Raw genomic sequence first — 21,359 nt, 5'->3', positions numbered from 1 at the left:
AAACCCTATTGATAGCTTCAGGCAATCATGAAATGCATTCTTACAACATAGCAGATTCCGAAAAGGCATCTAAACTACGGAGTACATACAGCCAAAGAATCATAGCTTACTTGACGATCCGATAGTATACGACGCTCCTTTCTTCAACATCTCGGCGGCATCCTGGACCATCTCGCGCACAATGTCACCTGCAGGCTTGATCTCTGCGATGCTGGCCGAGACATCGCCCATGAGGAAGGGCATATCGACCTCTTTCTCGTTCTCCAGGTCGTGCATCATGGGGACGATGCCCTTGGCCGTCAAGTCGGCGATCTCCTGGGGCCGCTTTTCCCAGTCCTTGATGTAATCATTCGGCAGCATCCGCAGCGGCCGTCCGGTGACAACCAGCGTCCGCTGCGTCTCGCCGTACCGGGCCCTGACCACAGCCTCCTTGTGCATCCGGCTAGCACCACTCTCCTCGGACGCCACGAACCGCGTACCTACCCAGACCCCTGACGCACCCAGCATCAGCGACGCCGCCAGGCTGCGACCGTCGTTAATCCCGCCCGCCGCGACAACCAGCGCCGGTTGACCCGTCATCGGGCTCTTATACCGCTTCGCGACGTCCACGACGGCCGGCACGAGGACGGAGAAGGGGATGTCGCCCGTATGCCCGCCACCCTCCCCGCCCTGTGCACAGACAATGTCCACCCCGCGCTGCAGCGCCTTCTCCGCGTGCCTCGGCGCCCCGACCATATTCATGACCAGGATACCAGCGTCATGGAGCCGCTTGATGGTGCGTTCGGGCGGCACACCCACGGCAGACACGAAGAGCCTCGCGCCGTGCGAGATGACAACCTCGATGAGCTCGTCGAGCTGGCCGTGTGTGTAGTCGTGGTTCGTGGCGCGGGCACCGCCGCCGACCTGCGGCAGGGCCAGGTCCACGCCGAAGGGAAGAGATTTGTCGCGGAGCAGCGATTTGAGTTCCGTGAGCATCTCCGACAGTTGTTGCGGGGTGTAGCCCAGCCCGCCGATGGTTCCTAGTCCGCCTGCGTTGGAGACGGCGGCGGCGAGGGGGGCGCCGGATGCACGCGCCATGCCTGCCAGCAGGACGGGGTGCTGGATATTGAGGAGGGAGCAGAGGGGTGTGTGGACGGACATTTTGAGCTTAGAATGGACTAGGAGTATCAAGTCGTCTTCAAAAGTATGCGTTGTCTTGTGTCATTCCTATTCTTGACGGCTGTTGTAGAGAGGACTGAGAGGATGTGCCTAGGCTGAGAAGCAATAGTTAGGGCAGACGGTTGAAAAGATCGGAAGGGATCGAGTAAACAGAGAGGTCATATTGATTAGTCCTATATACAAAGCCAGCTCTCATGAGCCCTAGAATCATTATTGACCCATAATTAACGACCGCGCAGAGACGAGGCAGTTGTTGTGCCTGTGTGAATGCGGGGAAGCGGAGGCCCCGAGCAGCCGGACCGAGGCTGAATCCTGTGCCTTCGTTCCAACTATCAACAATACACATCTACATCTACCACTACCATCTCTTTGGTTTTCATTACTTCATATAGCCGATATGTGACAAAGACGCTAATGATTTGTGGCATACTTCGTTCCTTGTATCATCGATGGAATGTCGAGTCCGCCGGCAACTCGTGAGGATTTGCCTGGCCCTCGAGCTCATGTGCAGTGCTGCGGCCGTCAAGTTCACTGACCATCTGACTATTATTTTTATAATCTGTGACGGGGACCACCTGTGGCCCGGGGACGACTGGCTGACGTTTCGTTCGGCGACTGAGAAACCACCACACCAAGAAAGCGATGAGGGCTACTCCAGCCACGCCGCCAACTACGCCTCCTGCAATGGCTCCTGTGTTTGTCTTGGAGGACGTATCGGGGGGTTGAGTCGATGTTTGCGTTGGTGATGCCGAGGATGTAGAGCTCGTCGACGGTGTGGATGTTACTGGGGAAGTTGACGTCCCAACCAATGCTGGAACGGTACGTTAGCATTCACCTAAGACTTTAGACGTTCTGCAGCGACGTACCCTTCCCCGAGGAGACAACCGGCAACAGAGTCTCGGAGCTATCGAACTTATACCCCGGCACCGCGCAACCATCACTGTTCGAACTCGTCCCGAAGGCTGTTGTCCCATTCTCACAGCAAAAGTATCCGTAATAATTGTACAAATCCCACGTCTCATTGGCGCATTTCGGCGTCTCCACAAGCAGCTGCGTACAATTCGCGGCGGATGGACAGCAGTTCACATTGTACTGACTTGGACATTGTGAGCCCGCGGGACAACAGGCTCGAAAAGGGGGCATGGTGGCACCACAATCCACTTCTGTGTCGAGACAGGTGCCATTCTTGCGAAGCGCAAACCCAGCAGGGCCGTCTAATACGCCAGACATTGATTGTGGGTTCCGGTCGACTTGCCGTGAGGGCGTAGAAGCAATGACAATACAAAGGGAGAATGTTAACCAGCGTAGATGCTTGGAAGCTTACAAGGTTACACTTACCGCAGAGGATAGTACACAAGAGTCAATTGTCACAAACAGAATTCGGCCCCCAAATTCGAGAGCAATTGGAGATTTTGCAAAAACGCTTATGAGGCTCAGGGCTTCAGCGCACGTCAATCGGACCATCAGGGGCGTACAGGGATAATGTACACATAGCACCCCATTGGGTCAATTGTCAATGCCTGTCATTTAGGCCCACATTCTGGGCTGCATGAATTGCGAATACAGTAAAACCTCGTTATAACGAGCCTCGCTATAACGAGAACCTCGATATAACGAGATTTTTTCCTTGCTTCAATTAATTCTCCATATAAATAACGAGATCCCTCGCTACAGCGAGTCTCGTTAACTTTGCCTTATCTCCCATACAAAATCTCGTTATATCAAGGGGTTCTTATTAGCTAATATGCCTCAGAGGAAGCCTATCTCAACGTCCCAGAAGGCTGCTTTGCGAGCCCAAAAACGCCTCCATCCAAACGCAACACAGAAAGACCTTCGCAAATGGTTTCAGGAGACCTACGATCATACTCTTTCATCTGGTCTCATCTCTGATATCTTATCCCGCAAATACGACTATCTTGATGCCGATTCCCTCCCTACCCGCGATGCAAAGCGCCAACGCCGTGAGAACTGGCCAGAGCTAGAGAACGCCTTATTTGAGTGGATAATACGTGTGGAGGAACAAATACCTATCTCTGCAGAGATTATTCGACAAAAGGCTCAGTCTTTTTGGGAGAAGATCTACCCAGGGCAAGAGATGCCAACTTTCAGTAATGGATGGCTTCATAACTTCCAGACAAGGAGGTCAGTAAGATGGTATCGACATCATGGAGAGGAGGGAAGTGTTCCAGCTCAGGCAGATCAAGAGATGCTTGAGATTAAACAAGTCTTAAGTGCGTATAGCCTTAAGGACCAGTTTAACTGTGATGAGACTGGCCTCTTCTGGAAGCGGTCTCCTGCACGGAGTCTTTCAACACGTCAACTTCCAGGTCGAAAGAAAGATAAAGCACGGATAACGGCCCTCTTTTGTTGCAATGCGGATGGCTCTGAGAAGCTATTACCATGGTTTATTGGTACAGCGAAGAATCCACGAGCTTTCCAAGCTGCTGGTGTTAATATACGGAATCTGAATCTTATCTGGCGGAGTAACCAGAAAGCCTGGATTACAACATCAATATTTACAGACTTTCTTCGTTGGTTTGATAAGCAGATGAGTGGACGGAATGTTGTCCTTCTTATGGATAACTTCTCTGCTCATCAAGCTGCTGTAACAGAGATTCAATCTAGTGGTTATCCACTACAGAATACTCTTATTATATGGCTTCCTGCGAACTCTACCAGCCGATACCAGCCTCTTGATCAAGGGATTATCCACTGTTGGAAGTCATACTGGAAACGATACTGGATTCGCTTCATCCTTCAAGAGTTTGAGCTTAATCGTGATCCAATTGCGTCAATGAACATTCTACGAGCGGTTCGATGGGGAATCCAGAGCTGGGAATTTGATCTTTCTGGGCAGGTAATCCAGAATTGCTTTCAAAAGGCACTAGATTCTCAACCATCATATCGAGAGCCTGTCGATCCAGCAGTTCTGGATGATATACAGAATGCTTTCTCTCTTCTTAAGCTCTCTACGCCTATCCAGGACCTAATGGATATTGATACCTTTCTGAACCCTGCAGAGGAAGCTGTCCAGGATACTCCTGAAGATATTGAGAGCCAGATTCTAGCTCAGTATGGGCCAGAGCTTGATGATGATTCTGAGGAGGAGCTTGAAATTCTACCACAAATATCACTTGATCAGGCATTGGAAGCACTAAGAACACTTCGTTTATATGAGGAGCAGCAGGCAGAGGGCATTCCTAGCCTTATATATGAGCTAGATAAGCATGAGCGTATCCTTTGGGGTCGAAAGCTGAGCCTACAGACTCAGCGAGATATTCGAAGCTATTTTACAGGCTAAATTATATATATCCTTGATATAACGAGAACCTCGTTATAACGAGAAATTTGGAATGTCTGGAATATCTCGTTATAACGAGGTTTTACTGTACAGAAATAATCTGCGTGAGCACTAGAAGCAGGAGAAATACATCTGTCCAATTATGCCTATCCACCCTACGGAGTACGAGTCAGACTATCCACTCTACTACCTGCCATAGAGCAGAGTCCGCTAGATACTAGACTGGCGTGGAAGGGATCGGCATTTCTGGTCACGGCTCCCAAGTCTTAGCTACTGAGCCCCGATTCGATCAATTAGACAACAGTTGATCGCGCGCTCGAGGGTTAAATACTGTGTATTCTGCATCCACATGGAGCCAGAGAGAAGAGGGCCAGAACGGGGTATGCTGTGGACATTTGAATTTGAAATGACCATCTATTCTTTCCACAATCACAAGTGCCACAGGGCCCACAAAACCGAAGAGGCTAATGTAGCTAAGCCCCATGTATCCGTAGCGTCTCTACTTCCTTCGGAGGAAGCCGTCTGTGTAGGTACCACCATCACCTGTGTCCTGGTCACAGTCCCGGCGACTACGACAACGTTCGAGGATCTGGTAAACTCCATCAGCAAAACCGCCTAGAGATCAAAACGAGCAGATATACCCATGCAGAGCTGACGAGTTCCTCATCCCCATCGGGGCTTGCCTCAGTTCGTGCGACGTCTCTCGGGTAATGATCGTTGTGGTGATCGTCTTGTAGGCCATTGTCTCTGTTGGTCGCGCATCGTTGGCAACGGGCCCTGGAGGAGGTTGATACCCGACTGCACCTTGAGGAGCAGTTATCAGTGATCCGGGAAGGCTCCGTCCGAACAGTCGCGTCGATAAGCCGCGCGGGAGGAAGTCGAGAGTAAACGCCGTCACGCAGAGGCAGGTCAACAGAATGACGGCAAGGAAATTGCCTAGAAGACAGAGGGCAGATGGTAGGATCTTCATCCTGATACTGTCGTCGTGAAGATGGATCTGGCAACGTCTGGTGTTTTCAACGCGTCTTGAGACTGTGAGGATGACCTGGGGAGATCAACTCTCAGGCCAACCACGGGTGGGAGGACGAGATATGGGCTGGCTATTGTTTTGAGGTTTGCCATCCTCATGGCAGACATGCAGATGCACGTATGAGATATGAGCAGATCATTCTCGAGTCCTCGACTATGTCATTCGAATAACTTTCCTCAATCGACAAGAATGAAATGGATCCAAGTGCAAATGAGCGGACCCATCAGAGAAGGGGACATCTGGTGACGCCAAACAATCAAGGCCTCGTGCATTCGATTGACTCGATGCAATCCAACTCATGGAAGATGTGGTATGTGGAATGGAGATCGGAATGCGTTCGTGGCCTTCGGGCAGATAGTCGACAATCATCTAGTCCAGGTCCATTCACGACGTCTAATTACAATAGCGACCTCGCAAACGACATCATCACTACTGCAAGATTAAAAACTCGGTCTTCTAGACTCTGTCAGAGAGATCTGTAATGATGGATTAGCTGTATAGCCGACCACATCGGTTTTGCTTCAAGCCAGCATTCTTCGGTGACACAAGCACGTTTTTGGCCGAAACAGCCAGCATATCGCAGCAAAAAGCATGAGACTGAGAATCTATAGCTGCTCTTATTTTCTACGAGCTTATCTGAGAGTAATCTCTGCCATTCTTGATGGAGGTCCAAGGTCATTCGCCACGATGACCAGAGTCGTATGGTCGTCATTCAACCAGAAATCTAGCATTTTCAAAGTCTTTCTGACCTTGGAGAAAGGGACTCAGAAAACACTCTAGTAAAACCCAACAGCGCAACTATCTCTTCTGTTTCAGTGAGAGAGCACTTGGAGTGTTAGTTTGGTTGTAGAAGTAGAGGTAGTTCTGCCCAATGCGGTATTGTAATTACACTGCCGGGGAAACGCCAAAAGACGCGAGATTCGCGTGGTACAGCGGCCTCCAGTCAACCGAACAATGACGAAGCTCGGCTTTCAACTTCTCCAATTACACGCTCTTTGGGCCATAGCGGAAAGACTCATCTTATTTTCCATTTCCCAAAGGGAGCACCTTGGAAGATAAGAGATTTCCTCACACAATGGCTACAAACACAGCGGAGGACGTGTTTTTGCAACCCCCGAGGTCTGCTCTTCTCGATGCTCAGAAACCTCAGATGGATAAGATGATGCTAACAGTCGCTCGATACAGTGACGAACAGTTCTCGCCTGTGTATCGCGAAATCTCCCACTATAACCCGCTTCATACCTTCAAGCTCCCCTCCGGCGATGCAAGACATTACCAACAACAATATGGCGACATGTACTTCTTGCGACTGGCACGACTGAAACCTGTGGTCGAAGAGGTTGGAATGGACGCATGGGAAGGATTTAGTGTAAGACGGTAGCTTGGCCCTTGGTCGTCATTTTCTAACCTTGTCAATGGGTGATAGATCGCCGGAGAACGCGCTCGTCGTGTAGAGCGAGTGCTCGATGTCCGACAAGGCGAGCTTTGCTGGGTCGGTGGGACGGTCTACATGGACATGCCCTTGAAGCCGAATATCCTGGATGATCTTTCCAGAGAGGTCCGAACGTCCCATCCGTTTCTCCAGGCATCGCTGACACCTCCTAGAGTCACACCCTAGCCCCTCCTCCCCGTCGCACCTACCAAGATCCCGCTCATCCGGAATTGACTCAAATCATGTTGGAAGACGAGTCAGGCCGCCTGCGCTTAACAGGGAATCTTCTGAGGTCAACTCAACTCGCGACAGGAGCCATCATAGCGGTACTGGGGACGGAAAATGCGAATGGTGATTTTGAAACGATCGATATCAGAGTGCCTGACCTGCCTCCGCAGCCGCGTCGGTGGGAGCGGGATGAAGACAGAACAGACACAAAAGAGTCGCGCAAGGGCAAGATTGCTTTTGTGAGTGGTCTTGGGATTACGGGCACATCGAGTGATACTCTTGCGCTGGAACTTCTGACAGACTATCTTCTGGGGTATACAGGGTCGGATGCGTCCTCAATCACACGGCTTATCATTGCCGGAAACTCACTGGGGGCTAATGTGACGGCTGAGGCAGCAGCTACAGGCCCGGAGACGGGAGCGGCCGCGAAGAAGAAGATGGCCCCGAGAAAGTATGGATATGACGCCTCTGCATACAACGCCTCGCCCATCACACAACTAGACAACTTCCTCGCGGAGATTCTGCCCAGCATACCTGTGACACTCATGCCGGGCGAAAGTGATCCGGCGAACTTTGCACTCCCTCAGCAAGGGATCCACCGAGCGATGTTTCCACGAGCCAGAGCATACTGTGCTCCGCCTCCGTCGGGGGAGGAAACTCCCGAGCCGGGCTGGTTCGACAGTGTCACAAATCCTTGGGAAGGGGATGTCGAGGGATGGCGGCTGTGGGGAAGCAGTGGACAGAACGTGGATGATGTCCTGCGGTATCTGGACTTTGCGGACCGTGATGCCCTAGACGCCGGTGATGGGGACATCGAGGCCAGGATGAGGATCATGGAGGCCATGCTACGGTGGAGGTGTGGAGTTCCCACCGCCCCTGATACAATATGTACGTTTCTCTGCTACATATCTCGATCGAGTACTGACTATCTGCAGGGTCCTATCCTTTCCAGACAAACGATCCCTTTGTAATGCAGTCCTGTCCGCACATCTTCTTCGCTGGCAATCAGCCACGGTTCAAGACGGCCGTGCTGGAAGGCGACTCTCCCCTTAGGCTTAAAGGAGCCGACACAAAGATGACCGACGCGGCCGAAAATGCCGGTGCGCGTGTGCGTCTGTTGTCGATCCCCAAGTTCAAGGAGACGGGGGAGTTGATTCTCGTGAATAGCGAGACATTGGAGGTGGAGCTGGTCAAATTCGGTGCTTTTGCAGGAAAGCAAGAAAAGCAATAATACACTAATAGACACGATGAGCAGTTGCTCATTGACGTGTGCACTGCCAAATTCCACGGTGACTGTTCTCCGTACGGAGTACTCCGTAGTTATGTAGGCTATATCAACGGCGCCAAGACCGGGCAAAAGTCATATTTTCCTCTTCCACGAGTCCATCTACCATACCGATCAAATCATAGACAAAAAGCTGCAGGCAGCAATAGACATAGACTCTACACTTAATCCAAAGCATAATAGAAATGCGCCTCAACGCAAAAACTGGTACGCCCACCCACCTTTAAAATTAACCGCTACAAAGTTCAAAAACCCAAAACACTAACAAAGACATAGCCATCTCCACCGCAAAGGTACTTCTAGTCCCATACTCCAGCTGGCACGTCCCACGTTACCACGAATGGATGAAAGATGAGGTAGACACCTAACCCACTCCAGCTTGATTGATAGATGCAATGCTAAATGAAGACAGGAAATCCAAGCCGCCACGGCATCAGAACCACTTACCCTGGAAGAGGAGTACGCGATGCAGCGCAGCTGGCGCCAGGATGCCGATAAGTTGACTTTTATTATTTGTTTGCCTGTTCTTCGGTCTCTGTCTCAGCATGCAGCTGAAGGTCAAGGGAGGCAAGAGTCAGGGTTACGGCTGCAACTGCAGGACGGAGATGATGGACCTGAGCAGATGCTCGGCGACATTAACCTCTTCCTCCGGGTTGAGGATGACGACGAGGACGAAAACGAAAACAGGTCGTCATGTCCAGAAATCATCGGGGAGATCGAGCTGATGATTGCCGAGAAGGCGAATCAGCGAAAGGGCTATGGGCGGGCTGCGTTACTTGCGTTTCTGCGGTATGTGCTTGAGCATGAGGAAGACATAGTGGGGGAGTTTGTGCAAGGCACTGGTGCTGGCGCTACATTACAAGGCAGGACGGACTGGAAGTTTGGCGCGCTGAGTGTCAAGATTGGAAAGGAGAATGGGCGCAGTCTGGCGCTGTTTGGGAGTGTTGGGTTCCGCAAGGTGAGCGAGGAGCCGAGTTATTTTGGGGAGTTTGAGTTGAGGAGGGTACGGAGGGAGCTGTCGCTAGAGAGTGTTGATGAGGCGATGGCGAGGGCTGGTGTTGAGGGATATACTGAGGTTTCTTACGAGAGGACTGAATGATACCATGGCATTACTGAAGCTGTTGAATCGTTGATTGAAGCGTTGATTTCCGTTCTAGTGCTGTCTCACCACTCGGTCAACTACACTTCCATGTAGTATCTGACCATCATCCCTGAATTGCATCCTGTACATCTAACCAATTGATATCCAAATAGATACTCTATTGACTCAGTGACCCCATTCAAAATATAAATAGTATTCTTACCCTCGGAGACAGGTACCTACGTCATTGGATTAGGGCTTCCAAATATGGATTAGCGCACTACCCCTCCGGTGTAAAAAGTATCACCATTGGACTCAGACAGTCAACAGTCAGGCAGGAGAAAAGGAAAAAAGAAGAGAAAAATGCCCATCCCGATAACAATCATAACGGGCTTCCTCGGCTCCGGCAAAACCACCCTCCTGCTCAATCTCATCCCCCAACTCCCCCCAACCTACCGGCTCGCACTCCTCAAAAACGAATTCGGCGACGTAGCCATCGACTCGCAGCTCGCCTCGACACAGTCTATCTCCGGCGTGCGCGAGCTACTGAACGGATGCATCTGCTGCAATTTAGTTGGCCAGCTCAGCGACGCGCTGAACCAGCTGCGCGAGGAGGTCCAGCCGGACCGCATCGTCATTGAGACGAGCGGGAGCGCGTTCCCCGCGACGCTGGCGATGGAGGTGAACCGGCTTGCGCGCGAGCAGCCGGGCAGCTTTGTGCTGGACGGGGTGATCAGCGTGATTGACGTCGAGAATTGGGAGGGGTACGAGGATACGTCGTATACGGCGAAGCTGCAGGCCAAGTATACGGATCTGATCATTTTCAATAAGTGGGAGGGGGTACCGGAAGAGCGGTTTGAGTTGTGCTTGGATCGAGTGGGTGATCTCGAGGTGCAGACACCGTGGGTCAAGTCGGATAAGGGCCGGGTGGATAAGGAGGTTCTGTTGGGGATTGATGGGGCGTTGTTCGCCAAGGAGGATGCTGAGGATGCGTTGCGCTTGACGGATGACCATCACCAGCATCGGCATGACCACCAGTCTGAAGTCGAAGTGCTGTCCGTCACGCTCAAGGCCTCCCGGCCCGACCAGACCATCGATGTTGCTGCCCTCGAGATGATGCTGCTCGCTGCGCCCAAGGACGAAGTCTACCGGATCAAGGGGACCATGCGCTGTCCTGCGTCGCAACTCCCTGCCGACTCCGGGGACAACCCCGGCGAGAAGAAACCCGCGCCGCCTCCGACATCCGGCAATGCAGCTGTCCGACACTACATCCTCAACTGGGCCTTTGGTCGCTGGACCTTTACGCCCTCCGAGATGGTGGCGGAGAGTGCGGACCCCGTTGTCGTTGCCCGTCTAACGCTTATCCTGGCTCGGTATGAGTCGGGCAAGTGGAAGAAGAAGCTGGAAGCTGGTGGGTTGATCCAGCTTGGTGAAGGTGCCGAGGGCGAGTTAGTGGTCGAACGCCTGGTATAGATCAGGTTTTCTTCTTTCTGTACATGAACTGCAGTGGAGCTGGCTCCTTATGATGGTGGTCAAGAGACGATGCGGACACGAATGTAGATCAAAAGATAGATATTTCATAGATATACAGATGACCCCATTTTCTGCATCAAAATGCACTCTATAGCGTCCAGGATTACGAAGAGAACCAAAGAATGACCAAAGTAGCTCAGAAGATCGATTAGACAATGTGACAAAGTCTAGTCTATCAAGCAACAAAGCAAATCAAACTTTATGGGATCCCCGTCCTCCACATTATCTATCCCACAACAAACATAAATACAGACAGCAAATGAATACAGTCAAAACTTAAGCAAATACAAGAATTTCTCTAATACTCCAGGAGAGCAGTCGCACCGGCTTCGCTCGAGATGTAAATCACCTCGTGGTTGTCCGAGAAGCCGTTGAACCGGGTGGCGCTGCACTTGGTGTAAGCGCCCATCTCCTCAAAGTACAGCCAGTCGCCGACGTCCAACAGACCAGGCAGCACAATGCGCTGGGTGATGACGTCGATACCATCACAGGTCGGACCCCAGATGGAATAGGCGATGCCCTCTGAAGTCGCAGCATTCAGAGCGGACGGCTGGGTCTCGCCGGAGCAGGTCAAGATCTTGGCCACGGGATGCTGGTGGTCGAAGATGATGTTGGAGAAATTGCCGTACACGCCATCGTTCAGGTACAGCATGTAGGCATCGTTGGCCGGGTCCTCGGGGTCACGCACGTCGCGGCGAGCAATGACATTGGCGGCCAGGGTGAAGGCGCTGGCGACGTAGTAGCGGCCCGGCTCGGCAATGACACGAATGTGAGGCGGGAAATACGTGTCAAGCGCCTCACTCAGGATGCCGGCAAATTTTTCAAAAGTGTCCTGGCAGAACCCACCCCCGACATCCAGGGTGTGGAGCTCGTGGCCCACCTCCGCAGCCTGGTCAAAGACCAGACGAGCATCCTGCACGGCCTTCAGGAACGCGCGGGGATCCTCGGCACCGGAGCCCACGTGGAAGCTCACCCCAACGACCTTGAGCTCGAGCTCGTGAGCCAGTTCAAGCAGCTGACGGGCGATGTCCAGGGAGGCACCGAATTTCATGCTCAGCCGGCACAGACTGGTGGAGTCATCGGTCAGGATCCGCAGGTAGAGCTCCGCGTCCGGGTAGCAGGCCTTGATCTTGTAGAGCTCGTCGGCATTATCAAAGGTCATTTGCTTGACGCCCACCTTCGCGGCATAGCGCAGATAGGACTTGGTCTTGCAGGGCTGCGCGTAGATGATGCGGCTAGGATCGATGCCGGTCTCGAGGGCCAGGTCGATTTCCGCCTTGGAAGCACAGTCGAAACCGTTTCCAAGCTTAGCCATGAGACGAAGGATCTCCGGGTCGGGGTTGCACTTGACCGCTGGATGTCGTTAGCTCTTTTGGTCTGAAGATCCAATGGTCGGAAAAACCTACCGTAAAAAGGCTTGACGCGACCCAAGTTCATTTTCCAGCGAAGATGCTGTCGGTAGATCTCCCCCATGTCGGCCACATAAAAGGCATCTTCTTCACCGGGACCGCACCGGTCCACATCCACCTCGGCGGCGCGTTTCCTCAGGACGTCCAAGACCAGGTTCTTGGCAGCCAACCTAGATTGCGAAAGGTCGTCCCCTCCATGATTGCTGAGTTGACTATGGTGATGAAAATTATAGTCGTTTTTGTCGTGACAATGTTTGGTCATGCATACTTCAGCAGGTACACAAGCAGTCGGTGCCATAACCATGCGCGCTGCGACGAAGCACGGAACAGGTCTTGAAAAGTGGTTTGAAAGAGATAAATAAGTTTATGAGACAAGTGTCAAGAACGCGACTGCGTGTTAAGGAGGACGAAAAGATTCGCAACCGAGGTTGACTGGACCAAGCCTCCTAGACCCTTCCTCCTTAAGAGGAAGAACCTTCAGAGAAGTCCTATGCGGCAGCTCAAAGAGTGCGGGAATAAGTTGGAGGGGCGTCAAAGGGTGGTTAAAAAATGGCGCACCGGAGGAAACCGAGGGAGGGGTCAGCAGCAGGAGGTGGTGGAATGTTGTTAAGAGTGTCGCGGAGCCGTCGAGGCGAGACAATTTGACGAAAGGGCAAGGGAGAGGCTGCGAAAGCCGTGATGAGCTGGTGCCTTTGGAACTAAGGAGTTTCCAAAGGCGTAGAGACGCGGTCTTAAAATTGGGTAGTAAACTTTGTCACTCGGTGGACAAAGTAAGAGAACTATTTTTTTTTTTGTTTTATTATCCCACAAATGAGATAAATCTGACAGAGAGGAGAGCAGCGGTCAGTACCCTTGCAGAAGAGGTGAGAAACGACCGTAGGACGGAGGGGAGGGAAAGGTGAGAGATTTTATGGGCGAACAACGAGGCGCGTGCGGTCTTTTTTTTTTTTTTTTTTGGCTCGTTCGGCGACGGTGGAGGATGTGGTGTTTTAGGGCAAAGGGCACACGCCAGCGAAAGTGGGGGAAGTCGATATGGAATGCCAATATAGGCAGAGACCAAATCAAGGAAATGAAGGAGCAGGGGATCAGACGAAATGCAACTTACCTCGAATGGCAATGGATGGGGAGAGTGAGAAAGAGGGAGAGGGAAAAAAGAGAGGAAGAAGAAAGAAACGAGGGAACGAGGAAAAGTTGGTGATGGAGGAGAAAGCACCGACTGTGGGGATGGAACCGCTCTGACACTGCACAGATAGTGTACGCTATTTCCGGTGCCCCTCTATGACGAAGCTGAGGGATTTCCCTTTACCTACAACAGTAGTACTATGTTAAAGGTGTAATTAATATCCGTCATTCGATTCGTCCTCCCCCAATTGACTCATCTTTGCTCTTGTCAACCCAAAATTGCAGCCTGATTCTCTTCTCTTCCCGCTCCTAAACTCCTCCTGATCTGATCTGATCTACAGGGGGCATCACAGTATTATTACTGTATGATTCTGCAGCCTGCATTGCATGTGCATATGCATCATCATACCCCTCAGAATCATCATCATCATCATCATCATCAGCTGTCCTCATTCTATCCAGTCCTCTCTGGATTGGATGTTATATTTAGCTCAATAGCTTGATAGTGATTCATACCCGAACTACCAAGTATTAAGCTATCTCCCTCTCAACGACTCTGCGCATATATATCAATGTATTATACATACACCTTACACTATTGATGTTTTGTGCTTATATCTCTACAGCTATTAGCTAGAGAATGTCAACAGTCTACGTCATCACCATTTACAGAAGCAATGTTATTGATTCCCGACCGACTGTGAAGGCAGAAGAGAGGTTCCAAAAGCTAGCACCGGACTACTTTACTTAGATACATACACATCGGCCTTCTCCAGCCTGAGGCATCTCATCGATCCCGGTCTCAGCTTTGCCTGCTTTCGGGTAGGTTTGTGAGGGCCCATGAGTATAGCATCACATTCGCATCCATCTCGCTGAACGGTAAGGCTAATTGAAATTATGTAGATCACGCAAATAGAAGTACTCTTATTATCAACATCATACAGAAATAAATATGCACAATATCTGGCAAAGGTAACCCAGTAAACCCGTACGAAGACAATGCCTTGAATCAAAGAGTAAGCTGCGCCAGGCATACTGAATCCTCAATAATGGGGTATATAACTCTTAATGAAAGAGAAGGAAATAGGAGCCGGTGGCAGATAGCCCACGACTCAAAGTATTACAAGTATGTAGAAAGACTGAAAAGAGAAGAACCAAATGTCCGCATCACAACCACAGAACCCACCGGATGCCCGAAATTGCTCCTCGGAAGATATAGCGAAGGACCTTGAAGGCCATGACAATCAACCACACCCACCACAGCATCCCAACAAGCGCCCATTCAAGCATGACAAAGCCTGTACGGCGGAGCCAGCGCAATCGCCGATGGCGCTTCCGGATGCCCTTGTCGAGTTTGTCGCTCAACTGCTTCACGGCAAGTGTGCTTGTCGTGTTGAGTTCGACGCTGAGATTTTCGGCGTCATCTGCCAGGGCTCGAACGCGCGGGGCAAGAGTCTGGTTGACCATGTCTTCCAGCTGCGCCAACCGCGTTCTCAAAGCGCCCGAGACTTTAGGGAAACCCTCCACAGTTCGCCGAAACGAGTCATGAGATGTCTCTAATCGCCGGAGCAGTCCCTTAGCCGCCACATCGAATTCATAGAGGCGGATGACCTGGGGCACAGGGGAGTCGGGATAGGCTTTCTGTAGAAAGTCTGGCGGCGGACTGCGTATCGATTCGGCCCGGCGAGTGATTTCCCGTGCTTTGATACCCGATGCTAGAAGAAGCGCCCTTGTACGCTCGATTTCCCTTCGATCCGGGATCCCGGAGTCCACCGAAGTCGAAATGCTGCGGTTGGAGATGCTCCATGTCCTTGACTGACCTGACGCACCACAACGCCTGTCTTGAGGACGATCTGCAGCCGAGACCTCTGCTTGCGCAAGCCCCGTAACCGGGGGACGGATCATGCTGAAAGGAACCGATGGATCTTTAATTTGCCTTTTCTCGATCTGGTTCCGGATCGCGTGGAACTCGGGCTCAAATCTTCGGCCATCACCGATTTTCTCCGCCAGAATGTGTGCATTTTTTTGTAGCATTGAAGCGCCGAGCTTCTTCGTCTGCGACACTTGTGCATCATGCAGTGGAGCATCCGGACCCTGCTTTATAGGACTATCCAGGGCCGAAGCTCTACGCTGTTCTTCTTGCTCGGTCCGTCGAGATGGAGTCGCCAAAGCCGCAGTTGACTGCAAAAGACTCTTCGCGCTGCCACGCTCGGGATGCTTGCGAGGAGTTCCATCTGAGAATGTCGGAAGTCGGCGTAGAAGGGCCTTGGGCCCGGATCTCTTTTCACCCTTCGCTTCCTCGCCCTCGTCTAATGCACTATCCTCAGAGGGAAGAGCTGTCTCCAATGACGAAGTCCTTGAATGAGCTGGATCGTCCTTCTTCATTATCAGGTCGCCCATTTTTGAGACCTCGTTGCCTACGATCTCTGCAATTTTCCCTGGCCCTTTAAAGATTCCGCGCAGCCGCGATTCAGGTTGGAATGATCCCTTGCGGGCATGCGTGTGGGTCCGTGTCTTGTCAGCTTGGTACAATGGAGACACATGATCGGGAATTGGGCTTGGTTCGAGTTTGCCAGCTCGATGTGCGGCATCAGACATATTTTGTTGTAGATTATCGGCAGTATCCGTCGCAGAGATCAACTTGTCCTCAAGGATCTCCCGGGGGCGTGAGCGGCTTTTGCTTCGCGCATGGCGAGCAATAATTCCGTGAGCAACTTGTCGTTTGGATGGCGACGGTGAGCGACTTGAAGGAGGAGACAAGTTGGACGCAATGCTAGGGAAGTATCCAAGGGAAACAGGCGGAGTGCCAGTAGAAAAAGGATCCTGACGACTTGCGGCGGATGACAACGAGCCGCTTCGCTCGTCCAATTTGGCCCACATTGGTTGAGTATTCGAAGTCTGAGACGGCAGCGGTCCTGTATTGAGGCCATGTTCTTCGTCTGGGGCAGTGGTAGAGGAGTTTACTCGCGAGCTCTGAGCTCGAGTAAGTTTTGATGCGGCAGATCCACCTATATTGTCCGCATGACGATACCACGAGTGTCTTTCACCAGTGGTGGAGACACTCGAAGAGCTACTTGACCGTAATCCCAGTTTGCGCTCCTTGGTGCCTATGCCGGTAAGTGAAGTACCTCTGCTGTGGAAACCATGTGCAGCACTATGATATCTGTGCCGTCGCCTTCCACGATTGACGCTTCTGAATTCAGCTCCCAATGCAGGATGCGCATTGGAGAGAGACGTATCAGAATCCGCGTGTCGTGCGCCCGCAGACGGCGGCTTGGTTTGCATATGCGCCTGGGCAGATGTAGGTGGCATGTCACCAGAAGGATGCAACTGTGCTGGGTCCGGAAACAAAAGATTCCCGTCTTTGTCCACCATTTTGCTCTTGTTCTGGCCCTCTTCAACCCATGCAGCATCAGCCAGAAGCTCAGCCGGAGAGATTGTCCAGTCAAACCTTGGCCTGCGAGCCGCTTTGATGCTGCTAGTGCGGCTGACTCGCCTTAAGCTGGAAGGAGGAGACGCTGCAAACAGATCTGGGTCATCGGGTTCTTCTCGTGGCGGATCCTTCTGGCCTCGTTCAAATGGCGGCAGCTTTAGACATTCAGAAGGCAGGTGACTTCTGTCGCCATACTGAAACTGAACCGAGTTCACCCATTCACGCACCCTTGCAACGTCATACCAACCTTCCGATTCTAGATCAATCGGACGTCTCTCACGGAACCGGACTTTCCGATTCCGAATCGCCTGGAGAGGATTGTAGTCTCGCGCCTGAGGAAGGCTACCCTTTGACGCTAATGAGGCGTCTGTGGCATCTTGCGTCCCATGATGTCTCAGTGGCGGGAGCGAAGGGAGTAGACGCAAATAGAGATGAAATAGCTCAAAATGACGCCTGGCTTTATCGGCCCGAGCAAGCGTACTTGTTGAGAATGCCTGGGGCAAGGTCTCTCCTCCAGCAGCATTAGGTAGCAAATCCAGTACGGATGATGGATTCACGGCTGATTCACCAGGCGGTGGTGTGGCCCGGTCACTGATCCCCGGTTGAGTATAATCGCGACGCGTATGAAGAGCTGGATATCCACGACCGGCGCTCGTAGTCAACGTTGCACTATCAGTATAGGGAACCGACGCCCCAGCCCCTGGGAGGCGAGCCGAGACGGATCGACCGAGGTTATTTCTCCTCCGGGACTCACTCAAGTTCAGAGCCAGATTAACAATCTGGAGTGAATCCCTATCCAAACCTGGGGCAGCCTCATTATTGTCCGTCCTAGTTGGCGGCGGCTCCGACGGTGGAGGTTGCTGTGCGGACGATGGACCAGACGTTTCCGTTCCTGCAGCCTCCTGGGGACCAGCAATCACCGATGACCCTTCCAGCGACTCTCTATTACGACTCCAGGGAAACCGTGACCTCTTCTTCGGTGTTGCAATATCGCTCTCGGGAGCGCCACGCTTCTCGTTGCGATGCGATTCCGAACGCCGCGGCCGATGAGAGCTGGTCCGTATGCTCTTTGACTTGGATAGAAACGATGAATCGACGAGAAATGAGCTCGAACTCGCTGTCCTTCGTTGACTGCGTCTGGCCCTGTCTCCATCGCGCGAGCTGCTGCCGAGCGTGCTGCCCTCCAGCTCGCCGCTTGCTCGTCCCTCGGTCATTCGTGTGGAAATCCGCCGATACGAATCGCCATTAGATCCGAGTTAGGCAGCAGGTTTCGATGCCAAGTTATCACTATGTGTCAAAAATAGATATAAACACTGAAAGCAGCGATTCAACGGAATCACCGGACTGTTCAACATCAATGAGAGAGCGTCCGGGTCACTCCCGCGGAGTGAGTAAGGAGGTGTATGTTACGTGGTGGAGAAGTCATGGAATTATTGAGAGAAGATACCGCAAACGCCGACTTCAATCTTTGCTCAACTCAAGAACATAGCGGCAAGATAGAATAAAGTGGCATATTCCGCCACAACTTTCAGATGCAAGACATTCGGGTTGACATTCAGTCGATCAGCCATGCGAGTCAACGGCTTGGAACTGCACGTGGATATCCAAACAGAACAAACATTATATATAGCTATATCCACGTTTCATAAAGACGACATCAACGAAGGGAACCCTATAAGCACGGGTCGAAAATCTAGACAAACGGAATATCTAGATTGATTCTAAGAACGTAGAAGTGCCACTAAAGGTACAAGTCTTCCATAGACTACAGGAACATATACGCGAAACAGAAAGGGATCGCTACTCTTTTATCTATTCAACCCTCAAGCATTGGAGGCGTGCCTCTGTCTCGATAACCTGCAAAATACATATGTCAGCCCATCTGTATAAATGAAACAATGAAGTGAAAGGTCATAATCTTACCTCCAGGGCCTGTTTTACCTCCAACACCCGACGCACGTCACTCAACCAGTCCTTGCTCAGAATCTTGGCCCATCCCTTGAGGGTGTTCATCTCACGAGCAGCGTCATCGAGGTTACCTTCCTCTAACAAATGCTCGGTACGAAGGAGGACACTTTCGACGTCGTCGCTGCCCGCGACGGCGTCTTTCTTGAACATGACCTTGCTCAGGACAAGACTGGCCGCGTGACTGGCGATGCCAGCATCTTCGGGCAGAAGGCTTGCCTTGCGCACTTCATCGGCCACCCGACGGAAGCGCTCAATGATCTGAGACGTCGAAGGAATACCACGCTGATAAGCAGTTGGGTTGATCGATGCAATAGCAGCCTCAACGACCGGGTCACCGGCAGCCAGCTCTTTCACAGCAACAAGTTCACGGACAAAAGGCCGGGGGACGGTAGAGCGCTCAAGGACGGAGCGGACGGCATCCACAGCAACCTGGAGCTGCTGGGTCTTGAGGTTGGTATCGATCACTTCCTTCCAGTCGGTAGTAAGCTTCTCGAGCAGGTTGACATTGGCGGTCAACTCGTTCAACTTGCTTAGACGACCTTCACGTTCCCGCTCAACCAGATCCTTCACCTCGTGAAGGTACTTGCGGTTAAGCTCGATGGCCTGCTCAACCAGCTCATTCTTGAGGCGCTGCTCAGCCACTTCTTGAGCCCTCTGCAGCTCCGTGTTGACCTTCTCCTGGTAAGCACGGGCGAGTCTCTCGCGCTCGACCTCAAACTCCTCCCGATACTGAGCAGCGTCATGAGCACGTGCCTCCTCAAAGCGACGAATCAGCTCTCGTGCAGACTCATCAAAAGTCGCATGGGCTTGCTTGATCTCCTCCTGGGCAGCATTTCGCGCTTCATTGCGGATGGCGATGATCTTCTCGCCAATAGTTCGGAGCTCCTCCTTTGCCTTGTTGACAGCACCAGAGAACTTGTGCGCGTTCTCATCAGCGCCGATGACAGTGATAATGTCGTTGAAAGTCTTGACCAGTTCCTGCACGACCTCTTCATCGCCCTCACTGACAGTTGCGAATTCAATGGGCGTCACTGCTGGAGCCGCGGGTTTCTTGGGTTCCTCCTGCACCTTTTTCTTATCATCAGAGCTCTGTTCCTTGGCAGCAGACTCGGCCTTGGCCTTCTCGACAGCGGCGACCTTCTCCTCAGGCTTCGCTGCGCCGGGCTTGAGTTGCGCTTTCTCGCCATTATCGAGTGCGCTCATATGAGGGCCCTTCTGTGACACATCAGCTCCAGATTCCTCGTCTGCAACCTTCCAGGAAAGCCCGCTCTTGCTCGGAATCGTGACCGTGTGGCCCTCATCCTTGGGGGCGCGGTTCTGGTTTCTCAATGTGTTGGGGAAGCGGCGGTAGAAGTCACGTTCCTCAAAGTACAAAACACAGTCCTCGCCATAAGGAACGTATTCCGTGAAGAAGTCGTGGAAGTTGTCAGACTTGAGCGCCAAAAAGATACCGCCACCGTAGGCGAATCCAGATGTCAGAATCAAGTAGAGAAGGAATTTTCGAAATCGCCCGGTCTTACGGGCAGGAGCAGGGGGAGGCGGGGGAGGGGGAGGAGCCTCAGCAGCTGCACTAATTAGCCCTTGGAACTATCAATGACCTCAATGGATAACGGGAGTCGAACCTGGTGATGGCTTGGGGACGCTCTCTGGAGGAATAGGTGATTCGGAAGAAGGGGAGGCGGGAGTAGGTGCACCGGTGACGGGAGGTTTGGCATCAGCAAAGAATCTCTGTATAAGATGCCATTGATATTAGCACGTATTCCCGAACACATCAAGGAGGGTAGGTTGTCGTCATACCTGGCCAGCAAGGCGGTTGCTTGCTCCAGCTTTCGGCAGCCATTGCGCAGCTGTCCGTGAGCGAGCTGGAGACAGGAGCAACTGTCGGCTCTGTGTGAAAGAAGAGCGCAGCATGGCGGCCGCACAACAGAGGAGGAAGACGCTGAAGGCGGATTGAGAAGAGGGGGTTGATGTTGGCAAGAGGGAAAACGCGGACCGGAATTGAGATGATGCTTTTACGATCCGCTCCGACAGCCCTGCACAGCCATAACCAAGTGGCTTGGTTTTGGAGAGTCGCACCGCCCAAATTCTGCCACCAACTACATAGTTACTCCGTGCTACGAATCATGGGCGAAGAATGATGCAACCATTTTGCGTTATGAACTGAGTAACTACATCTGGTAACAATAATTTCTTTGTTTCTTAGTACAGCTCCGTTGGAAATGTGCCTTCTTATGGAGCATTGAATGGCTACAAGCTGCGCGTTTTGTCTTTCGACGTTAATGCGAAATCAAGCACACTGTGATCAACTCAAGTGTCAATCTTCGAACAAGGTGTTGAAATGCGAATTATATAAGCATAGCATACTAATATAACCTGGAT

At 52.0% G+C, this 21,359-nt stretch overlaps 8 protein-coding genes across 8 annotated transcripts, besides 4 other annotated features; 3 read left to right on the top strand and 5 right to left on the bottom strand.

Moving 5' to 3' along the window:
- Window positions 1-99: 99 nt before the first annotated feature.
- Window positions 100-1,140, bottom strand: NFIA_108240 (NAD(P)H-dependent flavin oxidoreductase; the record flags this gene model as incomplete). Its single annotated transcript, XM_001267227.1, has 1 exon — window positions 100-1,140. The coding sequence occupies one exon, from the start codon at window positions 1,138-1,140 to the stop codon at window positions 100-102; it is 1,041 nt and encodes a 346-aa protein (XP_001267228.1).
- A 461-nt stretch (window positions 1,141-1,601) lies between these two features.
- NFIA_108230 (uncharacterized protein) lies at window positions 1,602-2,388 on the bottom strand (the record flags this gene model as incomplete). Its single annotated transcript, XM_001267226.1, has 2 exons — window positions 1,602-1,969; window positions 2,025-2,388. 2 exons carry the CDS (start codon window positions 2,386-2,388, stop codon window positions 1,602-1,604), a joined length of 732 nt encoding a protein of 243 aa, XP_001267227.1.
- Window positions 2,389-2,728: 340 nt separating this feature from the next.
- Window positions 2,729-2,777: a microsatellite.
- Window positions 2,778-3,085: 308 nt separating this feature from the next.
- Window positions 3,086-4,042: a mobile genetic element.
- A 2,522-nt stretch (window positions 4,043-6,564) lies between these two features.
- On the top strand, window positions 6,565-8,380 carry NFIA_108220 (DNA-directed DNA polymerase delta subunit POL31; the record flags this gene model as incomplete). Its single annotated transcript, XM_001267225.1, has 4 exons — window positions 6,565-6,858; window positions 6,916-7,047; window positions 7,095-8,037; window positions 8,085-8,380. The coding sequence occupies 4 exons, from the start codon at window positions 6,565-6,567 to the stop codon at window positions 8,378-8,380; spliced, it is 1,665 nt and encodes a 554-aa protein (XP_001267226.1).
- Window positions 8,381-8,619: 239 nt separating this feature from the next.
- Window positions 8,620-9,533, top strand: NFIA_108210 (uncharacterized protein; the record flags this gene model as incomplete). The annotated part of the gene is made up of 3 exons (XM_001267224.1): window positions 8,620-8,641; window positions 8,711-8,790; window positions 8,847-9,533. The coding sequence occupies 3 exons, from the start codon at window positions 8,620-8,622 to the stop codon at window positions 9,531-9,533; spliced, it is 789 nt and encodes a 262-aa protein (XP_001267225.1).
- Window positions 9,534-9,878: 345 nt separating this feature from the next.
- On the top strand, window positions 9,879-10,988 carry NFIA_108200 (GTP-binding protein; the record flags this gene model as incomplete). Its single annotated transcript, XM_001267223.1, has 1 exon — window positions 9,879-10,988. One exon carries the CDS (start codon window positions 9,879-9,881, stop codon window positions 10,986-10,988), a length of 1,110 nt encoding a protein of 369 aa, XP_001267224.1.
- Window positions 10,989-11,346: 358 nt separating this feature from the next.
- Window positions 11,347-12,761, bottom strand: NFIA_108190 (type III PLP-dependent enzyme; the record flags this gene model as incomplete). Its single annotated transcript, XM_001267222.1, has 2 exons — window positions 11,347-12,401; window positions 12,455-12,761. The coding sequence occupies 2 exons, from the start codon at window positions 12,759-12,761 to the stop codon at window positions 11,347-11,349; spliced, it is 1,362 nt and encodes a 453-aa protein (XP_001267223.1).
- A 1,235-nt stretch (window positions 12,762-13,996) lies between these two features.
- Window positions 13,997-14,021: a microsatellite.
- Window positions 13,998-14,021: a microsatellite.
- A 725-nt stretch (window positions 14,022-14,746) lies between these two features.
- NFIA_108180 (uncharacterized protein) lies at window positions 14,747-18,226 on the bottom strand (the record flags this gene model as incomplete). Its single annotated transcript, XM_001267221.1, has 1 exon — window positions 14,747-18,226. One exon carries the CDS (start codon window positions 18,224-18,226, stop codon window positions 14,747-14,749), a length of 3,480 nt encoding a protein of 1,159 aa, XP_001267222.1.
- Window positions 18,227-18,824: 598 nt separating this feature from the next.
- NFIA_108170 (MICOS complex subunit MIC60) lies at window positions 18,825-20,891 on the bottom strand (the record flags this gene model as incomplete). Its single annotated transcript, XM_001267220.1, has 4 exons — window positions 18,825-18,869; window positions 18,936-20,545; window positions 20,603-20,708; window positions 20,778-20,891. 4 exons carry the CDS (start codon window positions 20,889-20,891, stop codon window positions 18,825-18,827), a joined length of 1,875 nt encoding a protein of 624 aa, XP_001267221.1.
- Window positions 20,892-21,359: the final 468 nt, after the last annotated feature.

Source organism: Aspergillus fischeri, genomic scaffold (assembly GCF_000149645.3).
Source record: "Aspergillus fischeri NRRL 181 1099437636245 genomic scaffold, whole genome shotgun sequence".
NCBI classification, from domain to species: Eukaryota; Fungi; Ascomycota; class Eurotiomycetes; order Eurotiales; family Aspergillaceae; genus Aspergillus; species Aspergillus fischeri.
Note: the sequence above shows the minus strand (reverse complement) of the source record. Positions and strands in the feature narration are given on the sequence as shown.